Source organism: Lissotriton vulgaris, chromosome 5 (assembly GCF_964263255.1).
Source record: "Lissotriton vulgaris chromosome 5, aLisVul1.2, whole genome shotgun sequence".
Lineage (NCBI taxonomy): Eukaryota > Metazoa > Chordata > Amphibia > Caudata > Salamandridae > Lissotriton > Lissotriton vulgaris.
In genome coordinates, this window is record NC_141693.1 from 1677517095 (window position 1) to 1677544791 (window position 27697).

General features: G+C 43.8%; 1 protein-coding gene across 2 annotated transcripts in view; it reads left to right on the top strand.

Annotated features, from left to right (window-relative positions):
• Nucleotides 1–25650, top strand: part of LIMD2 (LIM domain containing 2) — a 119678-nt gene extending 94028 nt beyond the window's left edge. For both annotated transcript variants that reach the window (XM_086923813.1, XM_086923812.1), the window contains 2 exons: nt 4879–5018; nt 23542–25650. In XM_086923813.1, the coding sequence (XP_086779939.1) occupies nt 4879–5018; nt 23542–23701 (300 nt within the window). In that variant the 3' untranslated portion in view covers nt 23702–25650. The remainder of the gene's footprint in view (nt 1–4878; nt 5019–23541) is intronic.
• Nucleotides 25651–27697: the final 2047 nt, after the last annotated feature.

A 27697-nucleotide genomic window follows, 5' to 3' on the forward strand; every position in this document is an offset into this window, starting at 1 on the left:
TAACTTTATCTATAAAGTGTAGGTAAGCCTTATCACACGTATTAGAATTACTGCTGCAAGACTGCAAGTGCGAGAAATATTCTATTTAATATGTTTACGCCTCAGATTCGTCAGCAATCTTAGGTTTTGGACACAGTTGGGAGAGGGGATTTGGAACTAGAACTAGGGTTTGGGAAGTTGCCTCAGCATGACTAGGTATACCTATAAATCAAAATCAAAGGTATCTAGTTCAGATCGAATGCAAGTTCTCCTTAATTCAAATCTTCATCGATTTCATTTAAGCTAAATAACTCTGCTTATGTGCGGGATCTTCAAAGACTGCTCAAGTAATGCTGGCTCTTTCTCTTCATGAACGCAAGGCTGCTCTGTGAATTCCTATCGCCGAGATCACTCATGCAGTTAGTGTTGTTCTTGCTGCCTCTACTTACATGTGCTTACATGTAGTATCAAGAGGTTCAATACATCTTGGTGTTTTGTGTTTTCAGCCATGGCAAACAATCTATGCTGTGATTTTTCCCAGTTGACTGAAGGTTTGGTTGACCATATCATGGCAGGTAACCCATTCATGGTGACGTTTACATACAACGCGTCCAAGACCTGGAACACCCTGCCACTCCATCTCAGAGCTAACCCCAACCTCACTGAGTTCCGCAAGCAATTAAAGACCTTTTTGTTTGCATCCACTTACTAACTGCCTCCCTTCCCCCCTTGCCCTTCAGTAGACTCTGGTTATCTTAGCGCTTAGACGCCTCCGGGCAACAATTCGCGCTCTACAAATCTGCAAGTTTAGTTTAGTTTAGCTTTTCCAATTTATTCTGCTGAGGGCATCTGCTTTTGCGATCTTCTCGTTTGACGTGCGCTTCCCGTAGATGGACTGCTTTTAAGGTGAAATTCCATATGTGTGACCCAGTGCCATATTTTCGGAGAGCCAAGGACCTCTTTTCTTCCTGTCTGTTTAGAGAGTTCATCCCGGTTTCGTTGTACATTTCTATCAACACCGCATTGTCAGCTGAGGCTAGCAGAAAGATTTCAAGATTATATCCAGAATGTTTATATGATACAATGAAGTGAGGCGCTCTTCCCCGCAAGAGAGGTGTCCACCACTTATGTCCTGCTCGTAAGCGATAAGTGGAAATAGCATCTTTCCATCTTGTTGTTTTTCATCTACCATGACAAAAGGTGCATAACCAACACATGGAATGCCAATTTGTCTTCCGAGTGATTTGAGTGTTGATCCAGTGGTCCTCTATCACCTCTTTCAAGTCAAGTCAAGTCATAAAATTTGTATAGCGCACTACATACCCAGAGGGTTTCAAGGCGCTTAGGAGGGGAGGAGGATTATTTGTCAAATATCCACGTTTTAAGCTGCTTTCTGAACGCTAGGTGGTTCTGGGTGAGGCGAAGGTGAGCGGGGAGTGAGTTCCATGTCTTAGCAGCCAGGTATGAAAAGGATCTGCCTCCCATGGTGGTCTTGTTAATGCGAGGTACCGTGGCGAGGGCTTGGCCGGAAGAACGTAGTTGGCGGGAGGGGGTGTAGAAGGACAGTCGAGAGTTGAGGCAATCTGGTCCGATGTTGTAGAGTGATTTGTGTGCGTGGGTAAGCAGACGGAAAGTGATCCTCTTATTGACGGGTAGCGGGGTCTCATGGGTAGCTTTGAATCGGAGAATATTAAAAAAAACTTTAAGGAGAGGCCAAATGCAACTCATAAGTAAGCAAGGTTTCTTGAGTAGAAACGGGCACTTCTGGAGGTAACAAACGATTGATTTATATTGGTAGATGAACATTCTTTTTCCTCCGTGATAGGCCTCCACCACTGCATTTAGAGAAGGTTCTTGGTGCCGATTGGACATCAAAAGATAGGACCTTGATTTGGAAATGCTCTCTGTTTACCATAAATATTAGAAATGATAGTTGTTTCTCCATGACTGGGATGTGTGAGTGTTTGTCCTACAGGTCTGTGGTGCACATCCAAACCGCTTCTGCAGTTGTGGAAAATCTGTTCAAGTTGCAACATCTTACAATTTTCAGAACCAGGATTATTTTATATTTTTTCCTTGGACCCGTTTTACATTCCAGAAAGCAGATTTGGGTACATGCCCTTGTATTTTTGCGGCCTCAATATGCATGTAATCGCTGTTAATTCTGAAGTATGCAGATTTCTGGGACCAAGTGTTCTTTATGTGCTTGCTTTAATCTTGTGGGTGCAATAATCAGAGGAGGTATTTTGGACCATAGAGTGTAACTACTATTCACAATACATGCCAACCATTTGTCTTTTTTGTCACATTTCCAGGCAATATCTGAAAAATATTTTGTAAGGGAGGTGGGAGAATAGGTGCACCAAGGATACTCGTCAGGGTTTGTGGTCTCACTGGTGTTTCTTGCTCAGAGCTCTTGACTGCTGAGTATTAGTAGGACAATCCGGTGCTGACCTCTCTCTCAGCAGCATTTCCTGTAGTGGCAGTCTGGGAGTTTTTTTGTTTTCTAGGAGTCTCGTACAGAGGTGCAATGAGGAAGGGTCAAGTCATGTATCTGCTCTATGTTGGGGCAAATCCACACTTCGTGGCAAAGTCCCCAAAGGTGCAAGCATTGAAAGACTTGATGGCAAACAAGAGGGGATCCCTGTTCTTGACATGGTCTGCCTTAATATCAGAAGTTTCAGTATTGATTTTGATGGCAACTCTCCCATATACTTTGGTTTTCCTCGAGAGAACCACTCATTGCACATTCAGATAAGGCTACAGAACCCATTGCATTCCTATTGCAAAACTGCTAATAATGCTTCAGTGCTCGCCAGGATATTTGTCCCAGAAGGGGCACTCCTGTGCTGTATGGCTTGCGGGAATACATGGGCTATGGAGAATATAAGGTTCTTTTTCTAACCTCATTAATGGCACTTCCCAAAAAAGTATGGCCTAAGGTTGCCAAAGCACTCACAAAAATCGAAGCTGTCACCAAAATGGTCTGGTACCCGAATATCTATCCAAAACATTGTGTGAGTATAAGATCATGCCCAAAATATGTGCAGTGCAAAAATATTTTGTGACCGAATATCAAGGGTATCTTTTGTAGGTACGTTTTGTAAATAATACTGATGTTCAAAATATAATATACTAGCATATTGTTGTAGATAATATCATTTTTAGGTATTACATTATTTGTTTTTTAGCTATACTATATGTAAATATATTACACTTTATTGTAATTTGATATAAATTAAAAAATATCAGTTGTTGGGTTGATTGTAGGATTAAGTGGGTACTGTCTTGTTAAAAACATCTGTAGTCTGATATATTTGTTTTTATTTCACATTATCAATTGTTAATATAACTTTTCCAGGTTGTGAGGTTTATTGAGGAATTGGTGTGTGGTGTTTTATTAAAAAATATATACAGTTCATATTAAAGTATATTATGTTTTATGTTACATTATTAATTGTTTTTTTTATAGGTTGTGGGGTTTGTTGGGTGGGTACAGTTGTATTGTAATGATATATTCAGTAGTAAGATATTACTATTAAATCATTTAATTAATTTAAAAGTGTATTATCTTATTATTTTTAATATACTTGTATTAATATTTAAACATTTACAGGAGTTAATTTATTTCAAGTTTATACATTGTAAAACATAGGAAGCTTGGTTTTAGTTTTTAACAGAAGGGGTGGGTCATTTATTTTTATTAGGAAGATGAATTTACAAACATATTGGTTATGTTTCTTGTGCTTCAGTTCATATTTTTCTTTTCCTTTTTATGAAAAATCGAGGCGACGTTTTTCTTACTTTCTAATTTGCATTTATATTTTTAAAACTTTTACAAATATTTAATATTTTTTTGTACATTTCGTCATAAAATATGTATTGTATATAAAGGAGTAAAATACGATTTAACATTAAATTAATTTATTTGAATGCATTTAATTTACAATTAACAATAATAATAAAAACAATCTGTGACATTTGGCAGTATATTTCAGTATATTTCATTTAATTTGTTTAATTTATAATAATGTATTACAATTTTTTTGCAATCGGATAGTAAATCAGACCCCTCCCCCACCCACAAACATGTAAAATGTCCCTTAAATTAGTTAGTCAGAACTTAGAATAGTAAATATAACCACTGAATATTTGTACCCTTGCCAATGTTTTGGACTGGAAGTTGGACTAGTAATACCCCCAATCTGCCTCTAAAAATATGTATTTTGCTCAATGTTTGTGGTACAGGAGTTAAAATAGTAAACCTGTTCCACCCAAGATATATGCATCTCCCCATTTGATTTCACAACTAGAGTTAGAAATGTAAATCAAACAGCCCTGCCCCAAAATATATGCACTTCACTAAAGTAAGTACCTACTTATGTCTACTATCCCGCCCAGGGTATAGGCCACTAACCAGGACTCTCCAGTCATCTCTGTCTTGGGCTTTTCTTTCAATCTGACTCCAGGTCTTACCCATCTCTTTGCAGTCAGCCTCGAGGCCTCAGCGCTAGGAGTTTCTTGGCTTTCCTCTTTTCTTTTCCCATTGAGGGTTCCAGGTCAGGGCTTACCTGGTGGTGTTTGATGCAACAATGTACGTGTTTCAGAAGTTAGAATAGGGAATCTGGGAAAGCTTTGTTGTTCACCAGGAAGAAAACACGTTTCTTTCCATGGCTAAATTGATGTCGATATTTACTTCAGAAAATATTGTGTTGACTTTGCATTCACACTGATGTTGGACACAGACCCATCTCGCACCCTTCAGACCCTTCCAATTCACCAAGCAATATTATTACTTCATGTCCTGCTGTTCACACTACTGCTGCTTTGGCATCTTACATTTACAAGAGGGGTCATGTATTTCTATTTGAACTGTTATGTTTTTACTTTGTTATTCAGTCATTCAACTTAAAGCCACCGGTGAAGGAGCTGTGTGCAACATGTCAAAAAACCGTGTATCCAATGGAGCGCCTTGTGGCTGATAAACTCATCTTTCACAACAGCTGTTTTTGCTGTAAGCACTGCAATACCAAGCTAAGGTAAGGAAAGCATTTGGGCGTAAGAAGCAGTTTCATTTTTAAGGTGCACTTGCTCACTCATTTGCATGCAAAGCTGTCATTACTCCCTGAACATTCTTCTTGTACCACTACTTACTATAGGAGGTGTTTTTATCTGCCCCATGCATCACGTGATTTATCTGAATCCAAACAGAAAAATATCCAGTATAAACACCCCTCGCACCCTCCATACCTCTCCTACCATTATGGTAATAAAAGGGGAAGGAGTCCACAACACTTCAGGCCGGATTACGTGTCTGGCGGTCGGAGGACCGCCAGACTCGTGGTGGTGGCAGATCCAGCCACCAGTTGTCCCACCGCCTAATTACAACTCAGGCAGTCGGGCCGCCGTCTCTGCCACGGAACCACCTTTGCCTGGCGTAGGAGTGGTGGTGGTCCCGCCAAGCATATTACGAGTTTCCTCTCAGCCTGTTGGAGAGGAAATAAAGGGGGCCCGAAAGGGCACCCCTATGCCTCAAACATATGTGGATGCATACAGGGGGGCATAAAATGTGCCTCCCTATGTGCATGCACATAGGTTCCTGCACGGCATGGACTTTCGAGTCCATGCCGTGCAGAAACCTTGTGAGGCATTTCCATTGGAGTGCCTTTTTAAAAGGCACTGCCACATTTAAAAGGGCACTGCAGGAGGAACCGCCATGCCACCCACCTGCCAGACCACTAAAAAGTAGTAATCTGGCGGGCGGGTGACGGTGACCTTTGGCAGAGCGGTGGAGCAGCAGTTTGTTCCTCCGCGCCACCACTCTGCTGAAAGGTCGTAATGAGGCCCTTCCTTTTATTTTGTCTGCTATTCGCATCACAGACATAGAAGGTGTCTGTTGTAACAGTAAAGTTAAGTCCTGGGCCTTCTTGGTATGTGATGCATGGCTGCGCTCTGTATCTATGGGAGGGAAAGTTATGTATTCAAATAAGGGCTTTGCCATATGTTGTTTCTAGGCTGGGGGCATAGCCCTAGGTAACAAGTTACATTTTGCATTATTTTATTTATTTCAAGGCGCCTACCGTGTAGCACATATTTGTTCCCCAGTGCTTGTCATTTATCTAATGGCCCGCAGCATCTTGCTTCAATAAGAAGAAGTGCGCACATTGTCGCTGTGGTTTTTTTGGGCCCTAAGCCCACATATTGGATAAACGATGACACAGACACAGCATGGTATGATACTAAAACTGTCATGAGCGCTCGGGCTCTTTTATTCACAGGATCACCTGACCAGTGACGCCAGTGTTGGATGGGTGTGGGTGTAAAGCCAGCCCTCGGGGAGTGGCTGGAACTAGTTTTGTGTCCTGTAGGACACTACATTCCTCCTAAACTTCAACAAAAAAGAACAAGTCCAAACAGTGGAAATAAAACAAATTAGACACCACTGAGTCTCTCAGCCTCGAGAAGCAAACCGCCGGACAGCACTTGGATAAGTGCACAGGTGCAGGTGGGAGCACCTGGACATCACTGCTCGCATCCATAATTTAGCCAGATGGTTCTGGGCACGAATACAGGTGTGGGTGGAATCCAGATCTTTTGACAGCATGTTGGTTGGGTTAAAGTCAACCCATGCAATGTTGGTCGGTCCTGCTTGCTCTTGCGGTAGTTTAGTTGGTATCAAAATTTCCAACTCTGGTGTATCAGGAGCACAGGTGGAGGTCTGCTGCAGAGCTTTCTCTTGGGGTGTCTTGACTCCATCTAGGACTGGGATAGCTCTGACAATGTGTGGATGTCTTCCTCTGAGGCTCCATACCTCCTGGCTCCTGTTGATGAATCAGCTTCCAGGCCAAAACCTCCGGCAAGGATTTCCTTGAGGCCCTTTCCAATGGGTCACAGTGGTGTTGTCCTAAGCTGCATGTGGGTCATGCGGGGCCACTGCAGAATCGCAGACATAGCCACGGCCAAGTCATTTATGCAACGCAAGGGTAGATGACACATGGTCAGTGTGCTCGCAAACAGGACCCATTTGTGGGTGAGGTCAACAAAGTGTCTAGGCAATTGGTCCCTTACGGTACCAGAAGTGCCTCCTTGGTCTCTTTTTTCGAAGGTATAAAGCTCCAACCTGGCGGTCAGATGCTCCTTTTGGTGGTTATGGTGATGCATATGGCATTGTGGTGTTCAGGTAGGCTGGTCCGGCATTGTGGAGTGCTTTGTGTGCGTGGGTGAGGAGCTTGAAGGTGATCTTGTTGTCAACGGGGAGCCAGTGTAGGTCTCTCAGGTGGGGGTTGATGTGGCTGCGGCGGGGGATGTTGACGATCAGTCGCACAGAGGCGTTTTGGGTGCATTGTAGTCGTCGTAGGTGTTTGGCTGGGATTCCTGCATAGAGTGCGTTGCCGTAGTCCAGTCTGCTGCTGACGAGGGCCTGTGTCACCGTTCTTCTTGTTTCAGTCGGGATCCACTTGTAGATCCTGCGGAGCATGCGGAGGGTGTTGTAGCAGAAGGAGGAGACGGCGTTGACCTGCTTAGACATAGAAAGGGAGGAGTCGAGGATGAATCCTAGATTGCGTGCATGGTCGGTGGGTGCTGGTGCTGTTCCCAGTGTGGTCGGCCACCAGGAGTCGTCCCAGGCTGAGGGGGTGGGTCCGAGGATGAGTACCTCCATCTTGTCCAAGTTCAGCTTCAGACGGCTGCTCCTCATCCAGTCGGCGATGGCCTTCATTCCTTCGTGGAGGTTGGTTTTGGCGGTGTGTGGGTCCTTGGTGAGGGAGATGATGAGCTGGGTGTCATCAGCGTAGGAGATGTTGTTGAGGTTGTGATGGCGGGCCACTTGTGCGAGGGGGGCCATGTAGACATTGAACAGCGTTGGGCCGAGGGTTGAGCCCTGCGGGACGCCGAAGATGATGTTGGTGACTTCGGATCGAAAGGGTGGGAGGCGGACGCTCTGGATTCTGCCGGAGAGGAAGGACATGGTCCAGTCAAGAGCCTTCTCCTGGATTCCAGCTTCTAGGAGGCGTGTCTTTAGTGTGCGATGGCAGACCGTGTCGAAGGTGGCTGACAGGTCCAGGAGGATGAGGGCTGATGTTTCGCCGTTGTCTAGTTGGCGCCTGATGTTGTCTGTGGCCGCGATGAGGGCTATCTCGGTGCTGAAGTTTCGTCTACATTCGGACTGGGACGGGTCCAAGATGTCGTTGTCTTCCAGGTGGTGGGCCAGTTGCATGTTGACGATTTTTTCGATGACCTTTGCCGGGAACAGGTGCAGGGAGATGGGCCGGAAGTTCTTGAGGTCCATGGAGTCCGCTTTGGGCTTCTTGAGGAGGGCATTGATTTCGGCGTGTTTTCAGCTTTCCGAGAATGTCGCTGCTTCGAAGGAGATGTTGATGACCTTCCGTAGTTGGGGTGCGATGGCTGCATCTGCTTTGTTGAATACGTGGTGTGGGCACGGGTCAGACGGAGATCCTGAGTGGATGGAGTTCATGACCTTGCGTGTCTCGTCGTCGTTGATGTTGGACCAGGAGGTCAGGCGGTTGGCACTGGTGGTGTTCACAGGGGAGGTGGAGTCTGGCGTAGTCGGGGCGGTCGTGGTGTTGAAGCTGTTGTGTATGTCAGCGATCTTGCGGTGGAAAAAGAGGGCTATTGAGTCGCAGAGTTCTTGTGAGGGCGGGATGTCGTTGGCGCTGGGGTTGGAGAGTTCCTTTACGATGCTGAAGAGCTCTTTGCTGTTGTGTGCCGTTGTTATCCAAGCGGTCTTTGAAGGAGGATCTCTTGGCTAATCTGATGAGGTGGTGGTGTCTGTGGGTGGCGTCCTTGTGGGCTGCGTGGTTGTCCAGTGTGCGTTCGTGGAGCCATGTCTTCTCCAGTTTCTGGCATGCGCGTTTAGAGGTTTGGAGCTCGACGGTGAACCAGGTGGCTCTCTTGTTGGCATGGCTTGTTGGAGGGTTTCTTGAGCGGGGCGAGGGTGTTGGCGCAGTCGTCTATCCACTGTCTGAGGTTTCAGGCTGCGGCGTTACGGTTCGTGGGGTCGGTGGGTGGGTTCTTGGCAAGGGAGGTGATCAGCTGGTCTTCAGTGACTTTGCTCCAGCAGCAGCGAGGCAGCTGTTGGGTGCGGTGGTGCGTGGTTGGTTTCTTGAAGGTGAAATGGATGCGGCGGTGGTCAGTCCAGTGGAGTTCGGTGGTGTGGTCGAAGGCGACGTGGGAGCCTGTGGAGAAGATGGGATCCAGCGTGTGGCCGGCGGCGTGGGTGATTGCGGTGACGAGTTGTCTGAGGCCGAGGTTGTCGATCAGGGTGGCGGAGTTGACGTTGTTGTTGTCTTTAGATGAGTGTTCCTCTGAGGGTGGTGTTGGGGTCGGTGTGGATCCGGAAGTGCAGGTGTTCGGCGGTGTTGAGGGTGTCGTCTGCGTGGGTGGCGACCATGAGGGTGGACTTGTGGACGATTACTATTCCTCCTCCGATTCCGTTGGCGCAATCCCTGCGGGTGATCTTGTAGCCATCTGGGAACAAAAAACACACTCCACAAGGAAGAAAGGGACCACACAAACATATGTCAGAACTGTCTAACCACAAGGCATATGCAATGCATTCACATGTTAAAAAGTGCAGAGTTTTACCAAATCCTACTGCATAGATATAAAATCAAGTAGAGGGGAACAAGTGGGACAAAATATGCACCTATTCACATCTAGGCACACTTCACATCCCTTCTCCACTAATAATTAGTACTTGTACAAAATCAAAGAATCTAGCGGTAATTCACGCTGATAATATCCCTGTTGTCTGTAACAGTAGTATTGTAGCTTGAAGCTCTTCTAGATTCACAAGCAATCCTCATACCTACCTAGTGATGGAGGACAGTTGATGCAAAAATAACTGAATTGGTTAAAAGAACTGAATTAGCTGGACAAAAAAGAATCCGGTCTCTACTAACTGGGGCATTGTGAGCTTTGCTCCTTGTCACAGTGAGTCTCCTCAACTCCGCCTACAGTTGACACTCACCAGAATAAAGTTTTACATTTAGACACAAACAGTAGTTGGCAGAATAATTCTGAATAAGTGAATAAAGAGGCGTTTCATGCTGCAAAATTATTGTTACAGATAAGTAACCTATTTGTTATTGCTTAGAAAAGAAAGAATGTAGATGATGTAAAGAACAGACCAGAGTAGTAAGTATGACAATAACAAGTGAGCAGGTTCTGCAGATCATTAATAGTTGAAATTGGATTTTGGGGTTTAGCTAGGACTTACACACGAGTAAAGTACAATATTACTGGTTAAGTTCTTTTGAATGCATCAAATAACCTACCTCAGTGACGGCAGTCATCCCGTACCTCAAGGAGAAATTTGCCATTAGTATCAAGATCAGTATTTGCATAGAATTTGGAACAGTATAGGTGTCTGTGGGCAAAAAACATAAAATACATTGTCAAAGTTATTATCTCTAACTTTCCCCTGGATCACACTGATGTGAATGTAGCTTTTTATAGTTTTCACAATGATATAGTTTCCACTAGTTTACATGATATATATTATTATTTTCTGGCCAATCACAGCTTTCTGCTGTTGAGCTCTCGAAATGCACATTCCGCCATACGATACAAGTATTGACAGAAATTTGACTTTTGCATTCTTGATAAATGTTATTTTTCTATCAAAGCTAAATGTAAATTCTCAGAGACAATATCTTGGGACGTTGTCTTCTGAAACAGCAAGGTCAGGCACAACGAAATCTGAATTTGTTTTCCTTGAGGTTGTAGTGTCTTCAGAGACACTAAAGTAGTTTCTGTGGTTATCAGACAATTACTCCAGTATTGGAACTTTCATAGATTCACATGCTTGAATCATTCTCCGTCGTCGAGATGGGAGTCCGTGGTACATCAAAAAAGAAATGCTTTAATCAACACAAAACAGAACCAAAAATAATCCCTGAACCAATCAGGACCATTCACCCTCTAGAACACTCCTGAGAGAACCTTAGCCCTTCAGATTTTCTACTGCACGTTGTGCTAGGGAGTCTCCTCTGAGCTCTGCTCAGTTTTTCTCTTATTATTAGTGGTTTTAGATAGTATTATTGGCTTCATCTCAGCTTTTCATCTGCAAGATCCATCTTCAGGGCTGGCTTGTCATCACTCAGACATTATTATGTCAGAAAAGTAGAAAAAGGGTCTGTTTCGAGCCTGTGCTACCTGCTACAAGAAAAGGCTTTATAGTGATGACCCTCATGAGGACTGTATTAATTGCCTTTATCCAGACCATCAGGCAAAGGACTGCCAGGTATGTTGTTCCTTTTAAAGAAAACCTTAAGGGATCGTGAGGGACACCTTCTGGTATGGCTTCAAAAGCTCAAAGCCAGAAAAGAGGTGATTTGGAGTGATATTGATGAGGCATCCTCTTCCTCATCCAGGAGGTCCCAGAATAGGAGAAGATCACCTCACGCCCATTCATCTGAGGAGCTTCCAGAAAAAGCCCTTAAAAAGCCCACTCATGGGTCTTATGGGTGCAGTCCCTCAAGATCTCCTCAAAGACATGAAAAGGAGAGGAAGGGACATGCTTCGGGGGATAAAATAGCTAAAAAGGCAAGTCCTGAGCTGCCTAAGACACCGCCTCAGGTCAGGCACTCCTTCAAAAAGCCCTCTTCAGTGCCTCCTGATGTAAAGATGTTGACAAAATGTTCATCGTCAATGGTACTGTTGACAAAGAAACCTCCTCTGTCGTCGTCGACGAAGATTGAGGTTCGCCTGTTACCGAAAAAAAAGCCTCAGCGTCCACAGCGGAGTTGGGAACTCCATCAACGAAGGTTATGTCACCGTTAACAAAGGTTTAGTCACCGTCGGCGAAAGGTTTGACGCCGGTATCAATGATGACTGCGTCGACAACAATGAAGATGTCGACGACAATGACGGCGGGGTCATTGACGACTACAACGCTAACAACATCATTCACAGTGGTTAGACCATCGCCAATGGTTTCCAAGTTACCGCCGACAGCTGCAGCTTCGACCACAATGTTATCAGCGATCTTGTCGACGGGCTCATCAATGAGGGAAAAAACACTGGACAGAACAGAAAATCCTAGAAAAAGGAGAATCACACCTGAAGGTAAATCACCTAGCAGAGTTACACCTCTTTTGCCATCTCTCCTGTTGGAAGAGCAGGATTCGGAGGAAGAAGATGAGGGGCCTTATGGTTATGCGAGTAGCCTCTCCAAGCTGCAGGTTAAGTGTCAAGACGATGATTCTGAGGAAGAATATGGTGAATAACAAGACTATCCTCCTCAGGAATACCATCAGAGTTATAAGGAGGACGCAATTTACATGCTGTTCTCTTTATTGACAGACCTACAGTTCATGTTGGCTGACTAGAGGAAGAGATTACCACCAACTCCTGTACCTCAGGAAATGCCATCAATAGTTCCTCGGCCATCGCCCATCCCATCTACTCCAAAGAGGGGTCAAGCTGTGCTGGCCGAACCCGTACAGGGATCACCTCCATCAATACCTCAACAAAATCCGACTACCTCGGATGATGACCAGGAGGAAGGAGAACTTAGAGATCCTGATAGAAAATGGGATGACTACCTCACTCCCACACCACTTTCTCCTTCTCCTGTACCTGTTGACTCACCACCAGAGGATATGGGCAGGTTTCATAACTTGCTAGAAAGAGCTGCAAAAAGGTTTGACCTGGCTATGCCGGCTACCCAAACAAAATGTTTCTTATATGATTTGAAGGTGCCACATAGAAAATCGAGGAGGGCTCTCCCGATCATAAGTCATGTATTAGAGGAAGAACTTAAGGTCATGAAAACAACAGCAACAGTAACATCAGTACACTCCACGTTGGAGAAGAAATACAAGGCCAAAAAGGACGCTCCAGTCTATTTGGTGGGCCATCCCAAACCAGATTTGGTTATTTCCCAGGCAGCTCAATGAAAATCCAAAAACCCATCGGCACCCATTACAACGCCTCTGGATAGAGAGGGCAGTCACCTAGATAATGCTGGTAAGCGTTTTTCCTTAATGTCAGCTCTGTTGGTCAGAGCAGCTAATCCCTTGCCATATTGGGCAGATATGACAGGCAGATGTGTTGTGACCTGGCTCCGTATGTAGATCAACTTCCAAAAGAGAATAGACCACGGGTGAAGAAGATTCTGCAGGAGGGAGAGAGAGCTACTGCAGAAGTAATAGATTGTGCAATGAATATCGCAACTACAGCTTTCAGATCGCTGGGGGGTACAGCGGTTTTGCGCTGTCAAGGATGGCTCCGAGCTACGTTATTTAGACCGGAGGTTCAAAATAAGATCCTGGACTTTCCTTTCAATGGAGAGGCTTAATTTGGGAAGCACATTGACAATGCGCTTCAAGATATCAAGAAGGATACTGATCCAGCGAAGGCTCTGGGGACACTACAATATCGGAAAGTGCCCTTTAGAGGAACTAGAGGAAGGGGCTTGCCATCCTGCAGGGGAAGATTTCAACAGTATAGATGCCCATCGTACGCTCATATTACCAGCCGTACCGTCAATAGTATGTTCAATGGCAGCAACAGTCAGTGGCGTATTCTAAATCTGCCTCCAGAGGAAGAACAGGATGTCAAGGAAAAGACACCTTATGACGTCAATGACAAGCTTCAGGCTCCGGCTATTTTTATTTCCACTTTTCCAAAAGTTCTTCCTGGTGGGGGCAAATTTATTTTCACCTTCACCAGTGACAGAAAATAACCACGGACTGATGGGTCCTCAATCTAATAGAATTTGGCCATATATTGGAGTTCCTTCAGATCCCTCCATGTACTTCGCCATGATGCCAAGAAATGAAACATCTACCTCTCATGGATTTGGAGATTCTTACAATGCTCCAAAAAGGGGCAAAAGAACTAGTGCCAATCTCCGTGAGGGGAAAGGGATTTTATTCCCGTTTCATTCTGGTTCGCAAGAACTTGCTTCAATGGCATCCGATACTGGATTTTAGAACTCTAAACACTTATCTAAAAAAACAGTCCATCCATGTAGTTTCCCTTCAGGACATTCTGTTGCTCCTAAACCCAGGAGATCACATGACCACCATAAATTACAAGATTCATATTTTCATATCCCCATCCAATCCTCCCACAGGCAGGACCTTCTATTGTTGTAGCCGGAAGCCATTACCAGTTCAAGGTGCTGCTATTTGCTTCAAGTTGGCTCCAAGAATTTTCACAAAATGTCTGGCTCCAGTAGCAGCTTCTCTCTCGGGACAAAAGAAACTAATCTCGCTGTCCCAAACATTTGCAAAAAGAAAGTCACTTTCAGTACGCCTCTACAAGTCACTCCTGGGGACAATGTCATCATGCATCCCTCTCGTCCCTTTCTGCTGGTTAAGGATGCGTCCATTGCAGGAGAGGCTGGATCGGCAATGGCGTCAAGCAGTAGGTTCCTTTGAGGATGTCATTACAATCACACCAGGTATGATCCAGGACGTTTCTTGGTGGACCCAACGTCAAAATATTTCCACCGGTCTTCCTTTTCTCACCATGCCGGCTCCACAGGTCATCACCACTGATGCTTCCCTGGAAGTCTGAGGGCCTTCCGGCAAGACCTCCAGGTCAGTGGGCGTTGGCAGAGTCAATACCAACAACTTCACATCAGTTACTGGAGCTCAGGGCAGTAAGATTAGCATTGCTGGCTTTTCTGCCAATGTTAAGGAACTCGACTGTGCTAATCATGACAGACAACACAACAGCAAAGCATTATCTCAACAAGCAGGTCGGCACGAGATCCCTCCCCCGTGTCTCAGGAGACCCAGAGAATATGGAGATGGGCTGTTCAAAACAGAACCTCGCTGAGGGCAGAACACCTTCCGTGGGACCAAACTGTTAAGGCAGACACATTAAGCAGACTCCAGTCAACCTGCCACGAGTGGGAGATCAATTAGGGAACCATAGATAGTATCTTTCTAAAATGGGCCAACCAACAGTGGACCTCTTTGCGACAGCTCAGAACGAAATAAATGCGGCTTCTTTGCAAGTTGACGTCACCAACCGGGATCCTGGGGGAATGAGTATATTATGGCATGGTCAGGCGGCTTTGACTACGCCTTTGCACTGATTCCCCTCCTGCCACGTCTACTCATGAAGATCAAGAGGGAGCTGTGCAGGATAATCCTCATTGCCCCATAGTGGACCTGACAACATTGGTTCACAGAGCCTCTACTCCTGTCAGAGACACAACTATTCTCCTTCAGCCCATTCCATCTCTCTCGACAATGTGGCAGTGACAAGTGCTACATCCAGATCCCAAGTCACTATGTTTAGCAGTATGGCGCATGAGCACTGTGAATTTCAACATCTAGAACTACTGTCTGAATGCAGGAATATTCTCTCAAATGCCCGAGCACAGATTACGAATAAGACATACAGGATGAAATGGAGAAGATTCTGTTTATGGTGCCAGGAGTTTAATGTTCACCCTCTAAGATCGGCATCTCATGAGATTCTTCCTTACAATCTGCTATTAGCAAAGCCTGGATTAGCATGTGTCAATAAAATTCCATCTAGCAGCTATATCCCGTCTTAGGAGGACGTCCTCAGGACCACCTTTATGGTCGGAGAGAATCATAAAACAGTTCATATCAGGATTATTTCATACCTTTCCTCCGGTTTAGCCTCCACCACCTCTTTGGAAGCTGAATATAGTATTATCACAATTCATGAAACATCCCTTTGAACCCATTCACAAGGCGGACCTTACGTTCCCGTCTTGGAAGGTGGCTCTTCTCCTGGCACTCAAATCAGCCAGGAGAGTTGGGGAGATTAAAGGCCCTGACCATACAGGAACCCTTTCTACAGTTTAAAGAAGATCAAATTGTCCTTGTACTAACCCAGAGTTTATACCCAAAGTACCATTAGACTTTCACTTGAATGATCCTCTTATCCTTAAGAGGTTCTTCCCTCACCCGTCTACTGCAGCGGTGAGGACTCTTCATTCGCTGGATATCCAGCGTTGTCTGGAATTTTATCTACAAAGAACAAAAGCTTTTCGCAAATTGTCACAGCTCTTTGTGTCCTTCAGTGTGCCCAGAAAGGGCTATCCTCTTTCTAAAAGGGAGATTGCTCGATGGATCTCGAGTGCAATCCAGTATTGCCATCAAGCAGCAGGGAAACCTTTAGGAGCACAGGTGCGTGCTCATTCGACGATAGCAGTATCTACATCCACTGCGTTGTTTGCTGGAGCACCTATCTAGGATATATGCAGGGCTGCTACCTGGAAGAGTACACACACCTTCACCAGGCATTACTGCCTGGATGCAGCCGCTAACAATGATGTTGCAGTGGGACAGGCAATGCTGAGGAACCTTTTCCAGTGACGGTAGATCTCTCCTGCATCCCTCCTTCCTTTATACTGTAAGAATGTGCAAATGTTATTATATATGCATTTCTCTTTGTGTAGAGGTTCATGATATAGTGGTTTCCAACAGAACTGTTTATTCTCTATGGTGTTTACACAATTATAGATGTTAAGCATGGAATATTTAACACTTGGAAGTTCTATGGTTTTTCAGGTAAAACTATTCCTCCCTACAGATTGCCTATTTAAAGGACACTTGCATGCGTTCATGTCGATGCAGAATAAAATGTGCTACGTACCTCTAGCTACTTTGATTCAAGCATGTGAATCTATGAAAGTTCCAATACTGGAGTAAGAAAACAAGTTAATTACCTGTAACTGTTTTTCTCCAGGATTGGAAACTTTCATAGATTCACATGTGACCTGCCCTCCTCCCCTGAGAGGCTCACCTTTGCATTTTGTACAGGGTTATCTTGGGTACAACCTGAAAAATCTGAAGGGCTAAGGCTCTCTCAGGAGTGTTTGAGGGTGAAGGGTCCTGATTGGTTCAGGGAGTATTTTTGGTCTCTTTTACAAAACGAGAGTTATGGGTTACAAAACTGAAATGGTCCTAGGCCTTTTTTCTGCTTTGTATTGATTAAAGTATTGCTTTTTTGATGTACCGAGTACTCCCACCTCGACGACGGGGAATGATTCAAGCAAGTGAATCTATGAAAGCTTCCAATACTGGAGAACTACAGTTACAGGTAAGTAACTTGTTTTCTCCTTGAACATGAACCGGAAGAGCAAATACTTTTTTGTTGCTGGAAAATAACGTCAGGCTCATAATCAAGTGAAATGATACAGTGAATGATTCTGAAAAAAAACAAAGATGGGTAGTAGACTGGAAATAGGACTATATATTTTTTGTCCTTTCACAAAGTCCGACTTGTCTTTTCTAATGTCTTTTAAAGTTTTGTGTCAAACCTGCCACAAAAGTTCTAGGCTATGTAATTATGAAGCGCTCTGATACCCTAATTGGGTCATGTCCGGCTTTATAAAACACAGAATAAATAAAAAATTAAAAAATCTTCGCACAGAAATAAAAACGTGGCCCATATATAGATTCCTGTAAGTAGCTTGGGTGTAAAACAGCGGATATGCACATGGATTTGAGTGCTTAAAAGACACTAAGGAAAAAGGGTCCATGTAAGCAAATCCCCAATTTATAAATATAATTACGAAAGAAAATAACTGCACAACATCTAAAACCTCATCAAAAGAGAAAGTTAACTTTATTGTGACTCAGATACTCCGAATCAGTAGGCGCCCATTATCCAAATCTGGGGTTGGTGTGACTTCTGGTTTTAATCTCAACACAAGCATACCTGCATCATAGGCTTCACAAATTCCTGCTCTCTGCACGTGAGCACCCTCAGCTGTGTGTTGTTGAGAAGCCAGTGGGAGGGTTCTCCGGATCACCTTTTAATAATAACTAGTGTGTGATTCTAATCCGCTTAGGGCTTGCAGCATGCTTAAGCACTTAGCCAATTATGTGTCCAATAAAAAAATTCATGTTACAAGGCCAATGGTCATCGGGTCCCAATAGGTACTGAGATGTCTGATCAAGGGAAACAGGTATATCAATGGCTTATTAAATATTTGTGATAACCTCATTGGTCTTGGGTGAGGTCTCCCAGGCCTATTCCAGTCATTCGGAGGTTACTAATTGCATTTGTACACCAGCACACCTGATTCAGCCAGATGATGTGATGCAGTGATAAAACATGTCAATGTCCCACGCACTTGTGAGCAGGTTCACGTGCAAGAGCCAGTGCAAGACCCAATAGCAAAAGTCAGCCAAGTGCTACTATACTGAGCTGGTGATAGAACTAATGGAGAACATCCCGGCAACAGCTACAGATATTTATGTTCTATGCGAAGAGTCCAATGTGTTCAAATGATATTCCCCAAACAAACATTCAAACAATTTCCATGGACATTCACTCCTCTGGCAGAGGGATATGAGGTCCTTCTTAAGCACATTCAGCAGGTCTGAGAACCAAACTCGGCAAGGCCAAGTTAGAGTGATGAGAAAGACTGAAAGACTGAAACGGGCCTGAATAAATATTCCAGAAACTGGCATCAATGCTCTAGCACATAACGCTACAGTAAGCATGTGAAATGTGCATCAAGGACACCTGTTTGACAACCTTCGTTCGCCATTTTGGAGTCCAAATGCACCCTGATTTACTGAATCCTCTTGAAAGGTGCTAAGGTGGATCTGGGGTAATTCTCTGAGAACCCAGGGTTTTACAAGGCCCGGAGTGTGAGGTCTTCAGTCGACTATGCTTCCTCCTATTTCACTGCTCAGATGAGGCTGCTATTTAGGTGAGACTGTATATCAGTGGACCTTTGTCTGATGCATTGAGGCCACCACTGGAGTCAGGATATAAGGAGCAGCATTGAGACAAAATGCTGAGTTGTGTACTGTTTCTTTCCCACAGTGCAATATGGGGGGGGGGGGGGGCGTTTATAACTCCTCATTACATGGTGGGAGAGCTGTTGAGAGACAAGATACTGAAGTGCTGTTATTGCGGTGGATAGGCTCCGCCTCCTTGTTGCCATTTTCTCTTTTTGGGTGCCAATTTGAAATTGAGTGCGCTTGTGGTTGCACTGATGTACAGGTCGGCAAAGCCCTATAAGGATAAAACTGTTGAGTCCATATAGGGGGCATAGTGCCTTCCAGGCTGGAAGGAGTTCCAAATCTAAGGTGAGCTATTCTTGGGCATGCTTGCTGGATATTAGAAGGAAATGACTAGGGCATGAACATGTTCTAGGCATCAATAAACTCTAGTTGTGAATAATCAGTTACAGTGGTGACTCGCCGAGGGATTGCTGCGGGGCGGTGGGGCGGGGCGGTGAGGGGCAGGGTGGGGAGTGGAGTCTGACATACCACGGACAGGAGTTAGGTAAGTAATTAAATAAATGAAACAATTTACCTTTCGCGTGCTGCATCACTAACTTACAGTAAATACATTGAGAGACCCAATAAACCCTTGGAGGCTTGGGCAATACAATACAGGGCAAAATGTGCCTACAAGGGAATTTGTTTACAATGCGCGCTCTACAAATGTCAATAAATAAATAAATAAATAAATAAATAAATACATCTAAAATTACTTAGAGGGTTAGTCTATCCGGAACAAATACCAAAGTGTCATTAGACAACACCAATCAATGCAGTTTGTAAATACAACGAACACGGGGATCCTAATTGTTTGAAAATATAGTTTTTTATATATAGACACAATTGAAAAGGAGTACAGACACAAGAATAAATCAGCAAAAGTCATGAAAAGAAGTGAATGTAAATGTACAGGAATTTATATAGCGCAAATCACCAACCGGTCTCTAAGCGCTTGCTTAGGGAACCCGTCCTGGTATTCCCCTGTGAGATAACCCGGGCAAGGTATCCACAAGGGGAAAGCCAAGCATCCCACCGCGAGGGGCCGTTGTGGAGATTAAGCAAGCAATTGCCCAGAGTCGCAGAGTGTGAACCCGTGAATTGAGTAGGCACCGGAGCGAGAATTGTCGAGTCCATGGACATTTTAGGACTCAAGACCCGGCCGAGCCGGGAATTGAACCCTGGTCCCGGGCTGACCTCTGCTTCCAGGTCTGCCTCCTCTAACCAGTGAGCCACACTTCTCCACAGCGAAGTTGAATTAGCCTAGAAATTCATGACCTACAACTATTCCAACCAAATTAAAGGCAACAGATCTCCTTCTGAGAATATATGTCACTCGAGAATAATAAAATGTCTCCGGAATAGAAGGCGGAGTCGACGTTTCGGTCTTTGTGGCTTCAGTCCTTCAGACCATCTTCAGGACAATGGTTTTTGCTAAAACAAGACTTCTATTGTTTTTGGAGAACAGCCTGGAACCAGGAAATAAATTTATGGTCACAGCCGTGCCCTTAACACTGACGTGTGTAAGCAAAATGTGGTATTCTGGGGGGGGGTCAGCGAAAACGTCCATATCAGACAAGGAAAACAATCTTCTTAGCGTGATATTACATACAAGAGTTGAATGAAAGGGTTAGCATTGAGACCGGCGTGAGTCCAGGAGTCAAAGCATCACTAACTTGACACTGCAGCATGCACAAGGTAAATTGTTTTATTCATTTAATTACTCACCTTAATCCTGTCCGTCATATGTCGGACCCCATTCCCCCCACCTTGCACCTCCCCCGTCCCACCACCACGCAGCACTCCCTCGGTGAGCCACCACTGATCAGTTGGGAGAACAGAGGGTATCTGCACCTGAGCATGGGGGCATAATGTGTGGTAAAGGGACAATGTACAAGACCTACAGGGAGGTGGTGGGGACAAAGGTTGAGGAGGAAGGGAATATTGTGGTGCAAAGGCACATTGAACTAGTTGGAAAGGGAAAGGGGAGAGGCTTGCCAATTTAATGGTACAGGGTGGTCTGAATAATGCCAGGTTGCTGGTAAAGCATGCTCCAGAAATCTGTGACTATCTAGTTGATGGAATTTATGATACATTTTGCATCACAGAAACCTGGCTCACAGAAGCAACTGGTCCACAGCTAATGAACGTGTGACCAGATGGGTTCAAAATTATGCACCACATGCGGTCTAATCACCACAGAAATGGGATGGCAATCATTCTCCAAGAGAATCTTATGATGAAGGAGTTACCTCGACCAGATTTCCCCTTGGCAGAAATCATGGGCTTCAAGATCTCTTGACGACTGCCACATTGTTCTGTGGCTTAGTATGTTACCTTCCACCTGTATTTGGGAAGGCATTTGTTGATCCCTTCCTGGATCCGGTGCTCTTGTTCTTATTGGAGTATGCTAACTCTCTAGTAGTAGGAGATTTTAATATATGAGTTGAGCCACTCATTAGTTCATTGGTGGACAAATTAATTTTGTGTTTGGAAGCATTGGGGCTGAAAGTGAGGAGCAACACCCATGATAAAAGCCACACACTTGACCTTATATTGGATCAGTTGACTTCCTAGACTGTGAGGAAGCTATGTCTCTAATTTGGTCTGACCTTTTGTTAATACCTTTCTCGTGCAAATGTCACCCAATGCAGATGGTTGTAAAAAGACCTAAAGTTAATTTGAAGATGAAACAGACATGGGCTAAGCTATCACTCACAGATCTAGTGCAGCCGCAGAGGAACTCCAAGCCGTTGGTAGTGGATGTCTCAGGGATGGAAGGCTATGCTGCTATACAGGCTGGGTTGTATCAGCATATGCAAAGTGCTTGCTTGCTTAAAGGATCATAGATGTAGTCCATGTAGATACTGCTCCTTGGTACCTTTTTGCTTTGAGGGAGGCTGCGCTGGCTTGCAAAAAAACTAGAGAGGATTTGGCATGTGGGCTACTCTTGTAGTGGAACAGACTCACTAAAAAGGGCCCTGAAGGATTACAAGAGGCAGGTGCTCTCCGCCAAATCAGCCTTCCTTACCAAGAAAGTGCTGGAGGCTGAGAACTCAGCAAAGGAAATGTTCTTGAAAGTACTTAACTTTTCCTCCCCTATGTGTGTGGGAAATCAAATTGTGAACTCCTTGGAGTTGGCAGGTAGACTGTCTAATTTTTTCAACGAGGAGATGTCTAATATTCTGAAATCCTTATCTCCTTCTGTGGCAGATTGTGACCCAAGGATTGAGGAGGAGGGTCGTTGCCATGTTGGGGTGAGCAGGATGGTAGACAGAGGGGTTCTGGAAATGATAGTAATAACCACCTGGAAAAATGTAAGCCGTTAATGCCTGATAACTTCACTTCAATCATGGCTGCCCTAAAATCAGGGTCTCCCCTGGAACCTCTGCCCCCCTGTAATTGGAAAGCAGAGGCTGAATCCCTTGGTCAGTTTCTTCTGGAGAGCTCTAATAACGTAATGCCGAATGGAGGTGTTCCATGGAAATGGAAAAAAGCACAGGTCGTGCAGCGATTAAAAAATGTGAATGCAGATCTCGACGTTCTCGCAATTTGACCCATCTCTCTGTTGTCATTTGCTGGGAAGATAGTGAAAAAACACATTAATCATTTCGTGTCTAAGTGGCTAGCCAGTGAACAAATACTTGACTTGCTTCAGTTAGGGTCCCGCCCACTACATGGCACAGAGATGGCTCTGTTAGCTGTGGTGGATCACCTTCAAATCCTACGGACAAGGCGGAATGTACGGTCTTGATGTTATTAGATCTGTCCACAGCATTCAACATGGTATATCATTCTATTATTTTGACCAGGCTCAAGGAAATCGGCATCGAAGGAAAGGCATTAGAGTGGTGCAGAACCTACCTAACCGATAGGTCCCAGCCAGTTTTGCTACCACCATATACATATGAGTTTAAGACCTTGAGCTAAGGAGTTCCATAGGGTTCACACATAGCTCTACATTCTTTAAAGTCTACATCTGCATCCTGGGGGGATGCTTTGTACCTCACAGGCAGGAAGAGTGCTCTTCAGAATACCTCTGGGCAACATCCTGTACTTACCCCTGATTCTTCTTTCTAATGATGAATTCCGGTGTCTCCTAAGTGATTGACACACCCATGCAATACAAGCAAACCAGGTGGTTCCGGAGGCATCTTGTACAATGGTCGCACGCAGAGGGAAGATGTGCAGCAGGTCAGGTACACATGCCGCAACACCCCAGCTTCAAGCTGTGCAATTTAAAGTTAGCTGAGCTGAACGGCACTGATAGAGGAAAACAGCAGACAAAATAAATCCAAAACTCATCAACTGGTGCATGGGCTGAGTAATTTGTTAGGAAGTGCGAGGGTGTCTTTAAGTGGAAACAAGGAACTGGCGAGGGCACTCATTCAAGCTTTTTGCATGTGTTGTGCCACTCTATAGAGTGGCACAACACATGCACAAAGCTATGAGTTGACATTTGTTAAAGCAGTTTAAGGTCCCACCACTTAGTGTTAGAGCACCCACAAGAATAAAATGGGGAAAGGGCTAGGATGCAAGAAGATGGATGTTTCTTTATATATATGTTTTTCATGCACCAAAGGCTATAGTTTGTGGATGGCATGCCATCCTAAATTCTTTCAGTGTCTGCTTAGCTGGATGTTGCAGATGTCGAAGCTGCTAGCTCAGCTGAACAAACTTCTCATTAGTTAGTTGCCAACTATATGATTATGGTGGGCGGTAGTACTTTGACCTTTGGGTTGGTTTGTGGATCATAGTTATCACTGTCTCATAATGTGCTTCCTCTTTGGATTCTGTTTTTCAGCCTTGGTAGCTATGCTGCCCTGCACGGCGAGTTCTACTGCAAGCCACACTTTCAACAGCTCTTCAAAAGCAAAGGAAACTACGACGAAGGCTTTGGACGCAAACAGCACAAGGAGCTGTGGACCCACAAGGAGATGGAGACTGGCACCAAGTCTGCCTGATGGTGCCACCCTAGAAGCCATGTTCTGTGAAGAAAATAAACCTTTACTGCAAGAATGTGAACAAATGAAAGATCGAGCCACATGAACTGAGCTGATGTAAAATGACTGTCTGGCAAAGATATGATTTCTGTACAGTCTGGCATACTTACAAAGACACGTTTCCTGAAGCAGGCGGTTGATTATGCAACAGCAGAACTGGATTTACAGTGCCCTGCGCACACGCACAACACACAGGGTTGAGATAAAGTTTTTAAAGAGAAGAATCGAGTTCTTTGCACTGTAAGACCCCCTTTTCCATTACTTCCACCATTTGTTTCTGAAAAGCCTTATTTCCATGGTCACCGTTTTGCAATTCGAGACATAAATCAGGAAATGTTACACGCCATTTTGTAGTAATCCATGCTAGTGTATAGAAGGAGCAGAACAAATCTATTTTGGCGTACAAGACCATCGTCATCATCTATATTTCGGTTCGAAGAACCATAAAAGTAGATAAGAACAAATACAATAATTACAGAAACTCACATTAAACACCAGTATGTAAGAAGCAAGTGATAGAAGTCTAGTGACACAGTGGTCTTGAGTCAATGGCATTCGCTAAAGTTTGATTTATATATATATATATATATATATATATATATATATATATATATATATATATATATATATATATATATATATATATATATATATATATATATATATATATATATATATATATATATGTATATATATATACCCATAATGGACGCATTTGTACACATAAATTCAATGATAGCAGTTATCCACCAGTGAGAGAAAGACGCAGTTGCACGAGAGACATTGCGTGCCCGTACCACGGCTTCAAAGGCATGAGAGAGTCCACTGAGCGCGGAATTGAGGGTACATATCTGCTTAGCGAGCACAGCTTTACGAACAAAGCTTTTGTTAAATGCGCCCAACTTTACATGGTGGCGTTTGCTCGAAAAGCACAGCTGTAAGGGATAGTCTCTGCTGAAGGCGTTTTAAAGGGGAGACGACTGCCCTCTGAGTGAGATATGAGAGGAAGAGACCTGTGCAGTGGTCTAGGGATCTCTAAGCAGCATTTAATGCTATCCAATGTCTAGTGTCAGGCGGGAACCCAAAATAAACAATGGCACAAAAGTCACAGGACAGAAATTTGAATGAAGGCTTTCATGTTTGTGTGATAGCAGACTCTGAAAGCAGCCCCCTAGCTTTCAGCCCACCGTGAAAATGCCACAGTGCCAGAATGGCCAGTCTGGCCATGCCAATACCTGGGGCTTCACAGGGGGTCCATTGTAACAGACAACCTATTTATGACAAAAGATTGCTCTGCAGTCATCGAGAGTATATGGAAAGCAGCAACCCACCAAAGACCATAACAACACCGATACACAATGACCAACGATGCCTTCTCAAGCGAGGTCTGCACATTTGGTGCATAGTCATACATGCAGTCCACAAATGTCTCGAGTAAGGGAGCGTGTCTGAAGTAAAAGGAGACCAACAGAACGAGTCATAAAAGCTGGTGGCAGTGGTTCTATCCAATGAGGGGAGATGCAGGTTAAATGAAACATGATGCAAATACAGTTGATAATTATTTATATTATCTGTTCTCAAAAAAACAACGAATGCGTCTGCCTCCCTCCCCCTCAATCGTCCACAAAGAACCTTACGATTTGGAGAAGCACGGGCTTAAGCTAGAGGAGCCTTGACAAAAAAATTAAACAAATTATGTACTTTTTTGTTTTTTAGACTATTGCTGTTTTAATGTGCTGAAATCGAACCTTTTTATTACACCAACTCAGTTCAGCTGTAGTTCCGTCTCAAAACGTGAGCATGATTGTGTTTCTGAAAAATAATTTTGCCTTTAAAAACTTTTTAGAAAAAAGTCATTTGAATGTCTTACGTATTTGAGTGGTTTTATATAAAAACTCATGAAAACTTTATTCCTTTGGTTTTATTATTACTTTGTTACATCTGCTCTGTGCGAGGTCCAACACTTATTTTTCACACTGTGTCAACAGGTAAAAAGATGGGTTGTATGACGCACGCACACATGGCATTACGACGCATGCCTTTACAATGCATCCTTAACAACGCATATGGCTTCACATCGCATGTCTTTACCAGGCAAAAATTTACCACGCATATGTAAGTATATGGCCTTTTATATATGTATATACAGATATATACACACACACACATGTATGTGTGTATATATCTATATATACAGATATTACCTCTAAACCCTACCCACCCTAAGCCCTAACAATACTCTTGATACCCAAATACACCTACCCACTTTAAACCCTAAAAATACCATTGACACCCAAATACCCCTGCCCACCCTAAACCCTAAAAATACCCTTGCCACCCAAATACCCCTAGCCAATCTAAACTGTAAAATACCATTGCCTCCAAATACCCCTACTCACCCTAATACATATCCTTGCCACCCAAATACCCCTACCGACTCTAAACCCTAAAAATAGCCTTGCCACCCAAATACCCCTACCCAACCTGAACCGTAAAAAATACCCTTGCTTCCAAATACCCCTGCTCAACCTAAACATACTCTTGCCACCCAAATACCCCTACCGACCCCAAACCCTAAAACTACTCTTGCCACCCAAATAGCCCTACCCACCATAAACCCTAAAAATACACTTGCCACCCAATTACCCTTACCACCCAAATAACCTAAAAATACTCTTGCTACCAAAATACACTTGCCCATCCTAAACCCTAAAAATACCCTTGCCACTAAAATACAGCTACACATCCTAAACCCTAACAATACTGGTGCCACCCAAATACCCATCCCCACTCTAAACCCTAAAAATACCCTAGCCACCCAATACACTCACCCATCCCTAAACCCTAAAAACACCCTTGTCTTTATTTTGTATATGTGTGTATATATATATATATATATATATATATATATCTTATGTATGAAAAGGCTTTATACTTACCTGCAACATACCTACATTTTCATTTTAAAGGCATGCTTGGTAAAGCATATGCGTAGTAAAATTCTGCATGGTAAAGACATATGATGTAAAGCCATATGCATTGTTAAGGCTGTGTGGTAATGGTATTGTGTGGTAACGGCCGCATTATAAAGGCTGTTTCCCCAAAAGATGATTTTAACCCAGTTACTTTACAGAAAACACACGTTTTTCTTATTTCTGTCTTATTTGTCATTATACTAGTCTGCGGCGCTATGGCTGGTACCTATAAAACATGATACATTATTTACTTATTACAGTTCTGATCTGAGGTAAATTAAAGTACTGCTGTTCAGCGTTTAACATATTTTTCAATTCCACCTAATGTTGAGTTGACGGACAACCATACTGTTGTGTGTATGGCGTGTTTAAAATTTGGGGCAGGGCATCCACTATAATTTGAATTGGAAGGACGAGGGCATTGCACCATATATCATAAGTCATAAAGTACTCGTTTCCTTACATATAGCCAGGGTTTACCTGGTCTCCTTAGGGTTCGATGACCTCATAAAGGCATATAAATACTCCAACTGGTTAATGAACTCTCCAGTGATTTTAGATATGTTTTAGGTCTGGACCAAAGATAGTTTTAGCTGTCTCATCAGCCTCAAACAATAAAAAAAGATTATAATACATATGCATACATTTAGGGCTTATGGATGGTCCTCTTCATCCATCAGTGTGTTCAACATCAAGTTCACTATGGACCACAAGGATCAATCTGAGTCAGAACTATAGCTCAAATCTCACACCTTTTGATTTTGAAACTATAAAAAAAACTTGACATGATACTCAGCGCTGCATATAAGCACAACACCTGTGTGCTTATCATCCTTTTTCCATGCCCCCAGATAGAGAAATATTCTTGAGAAGATGGATGTGATAACTGTCAGTGACTAAATCTAACTTGGAAGAAATAGATACTTGTAGTCTTAGTTCTGCATTCTAGTAACCTTCAATGAAGTCATAAAGGTTAGAAGAT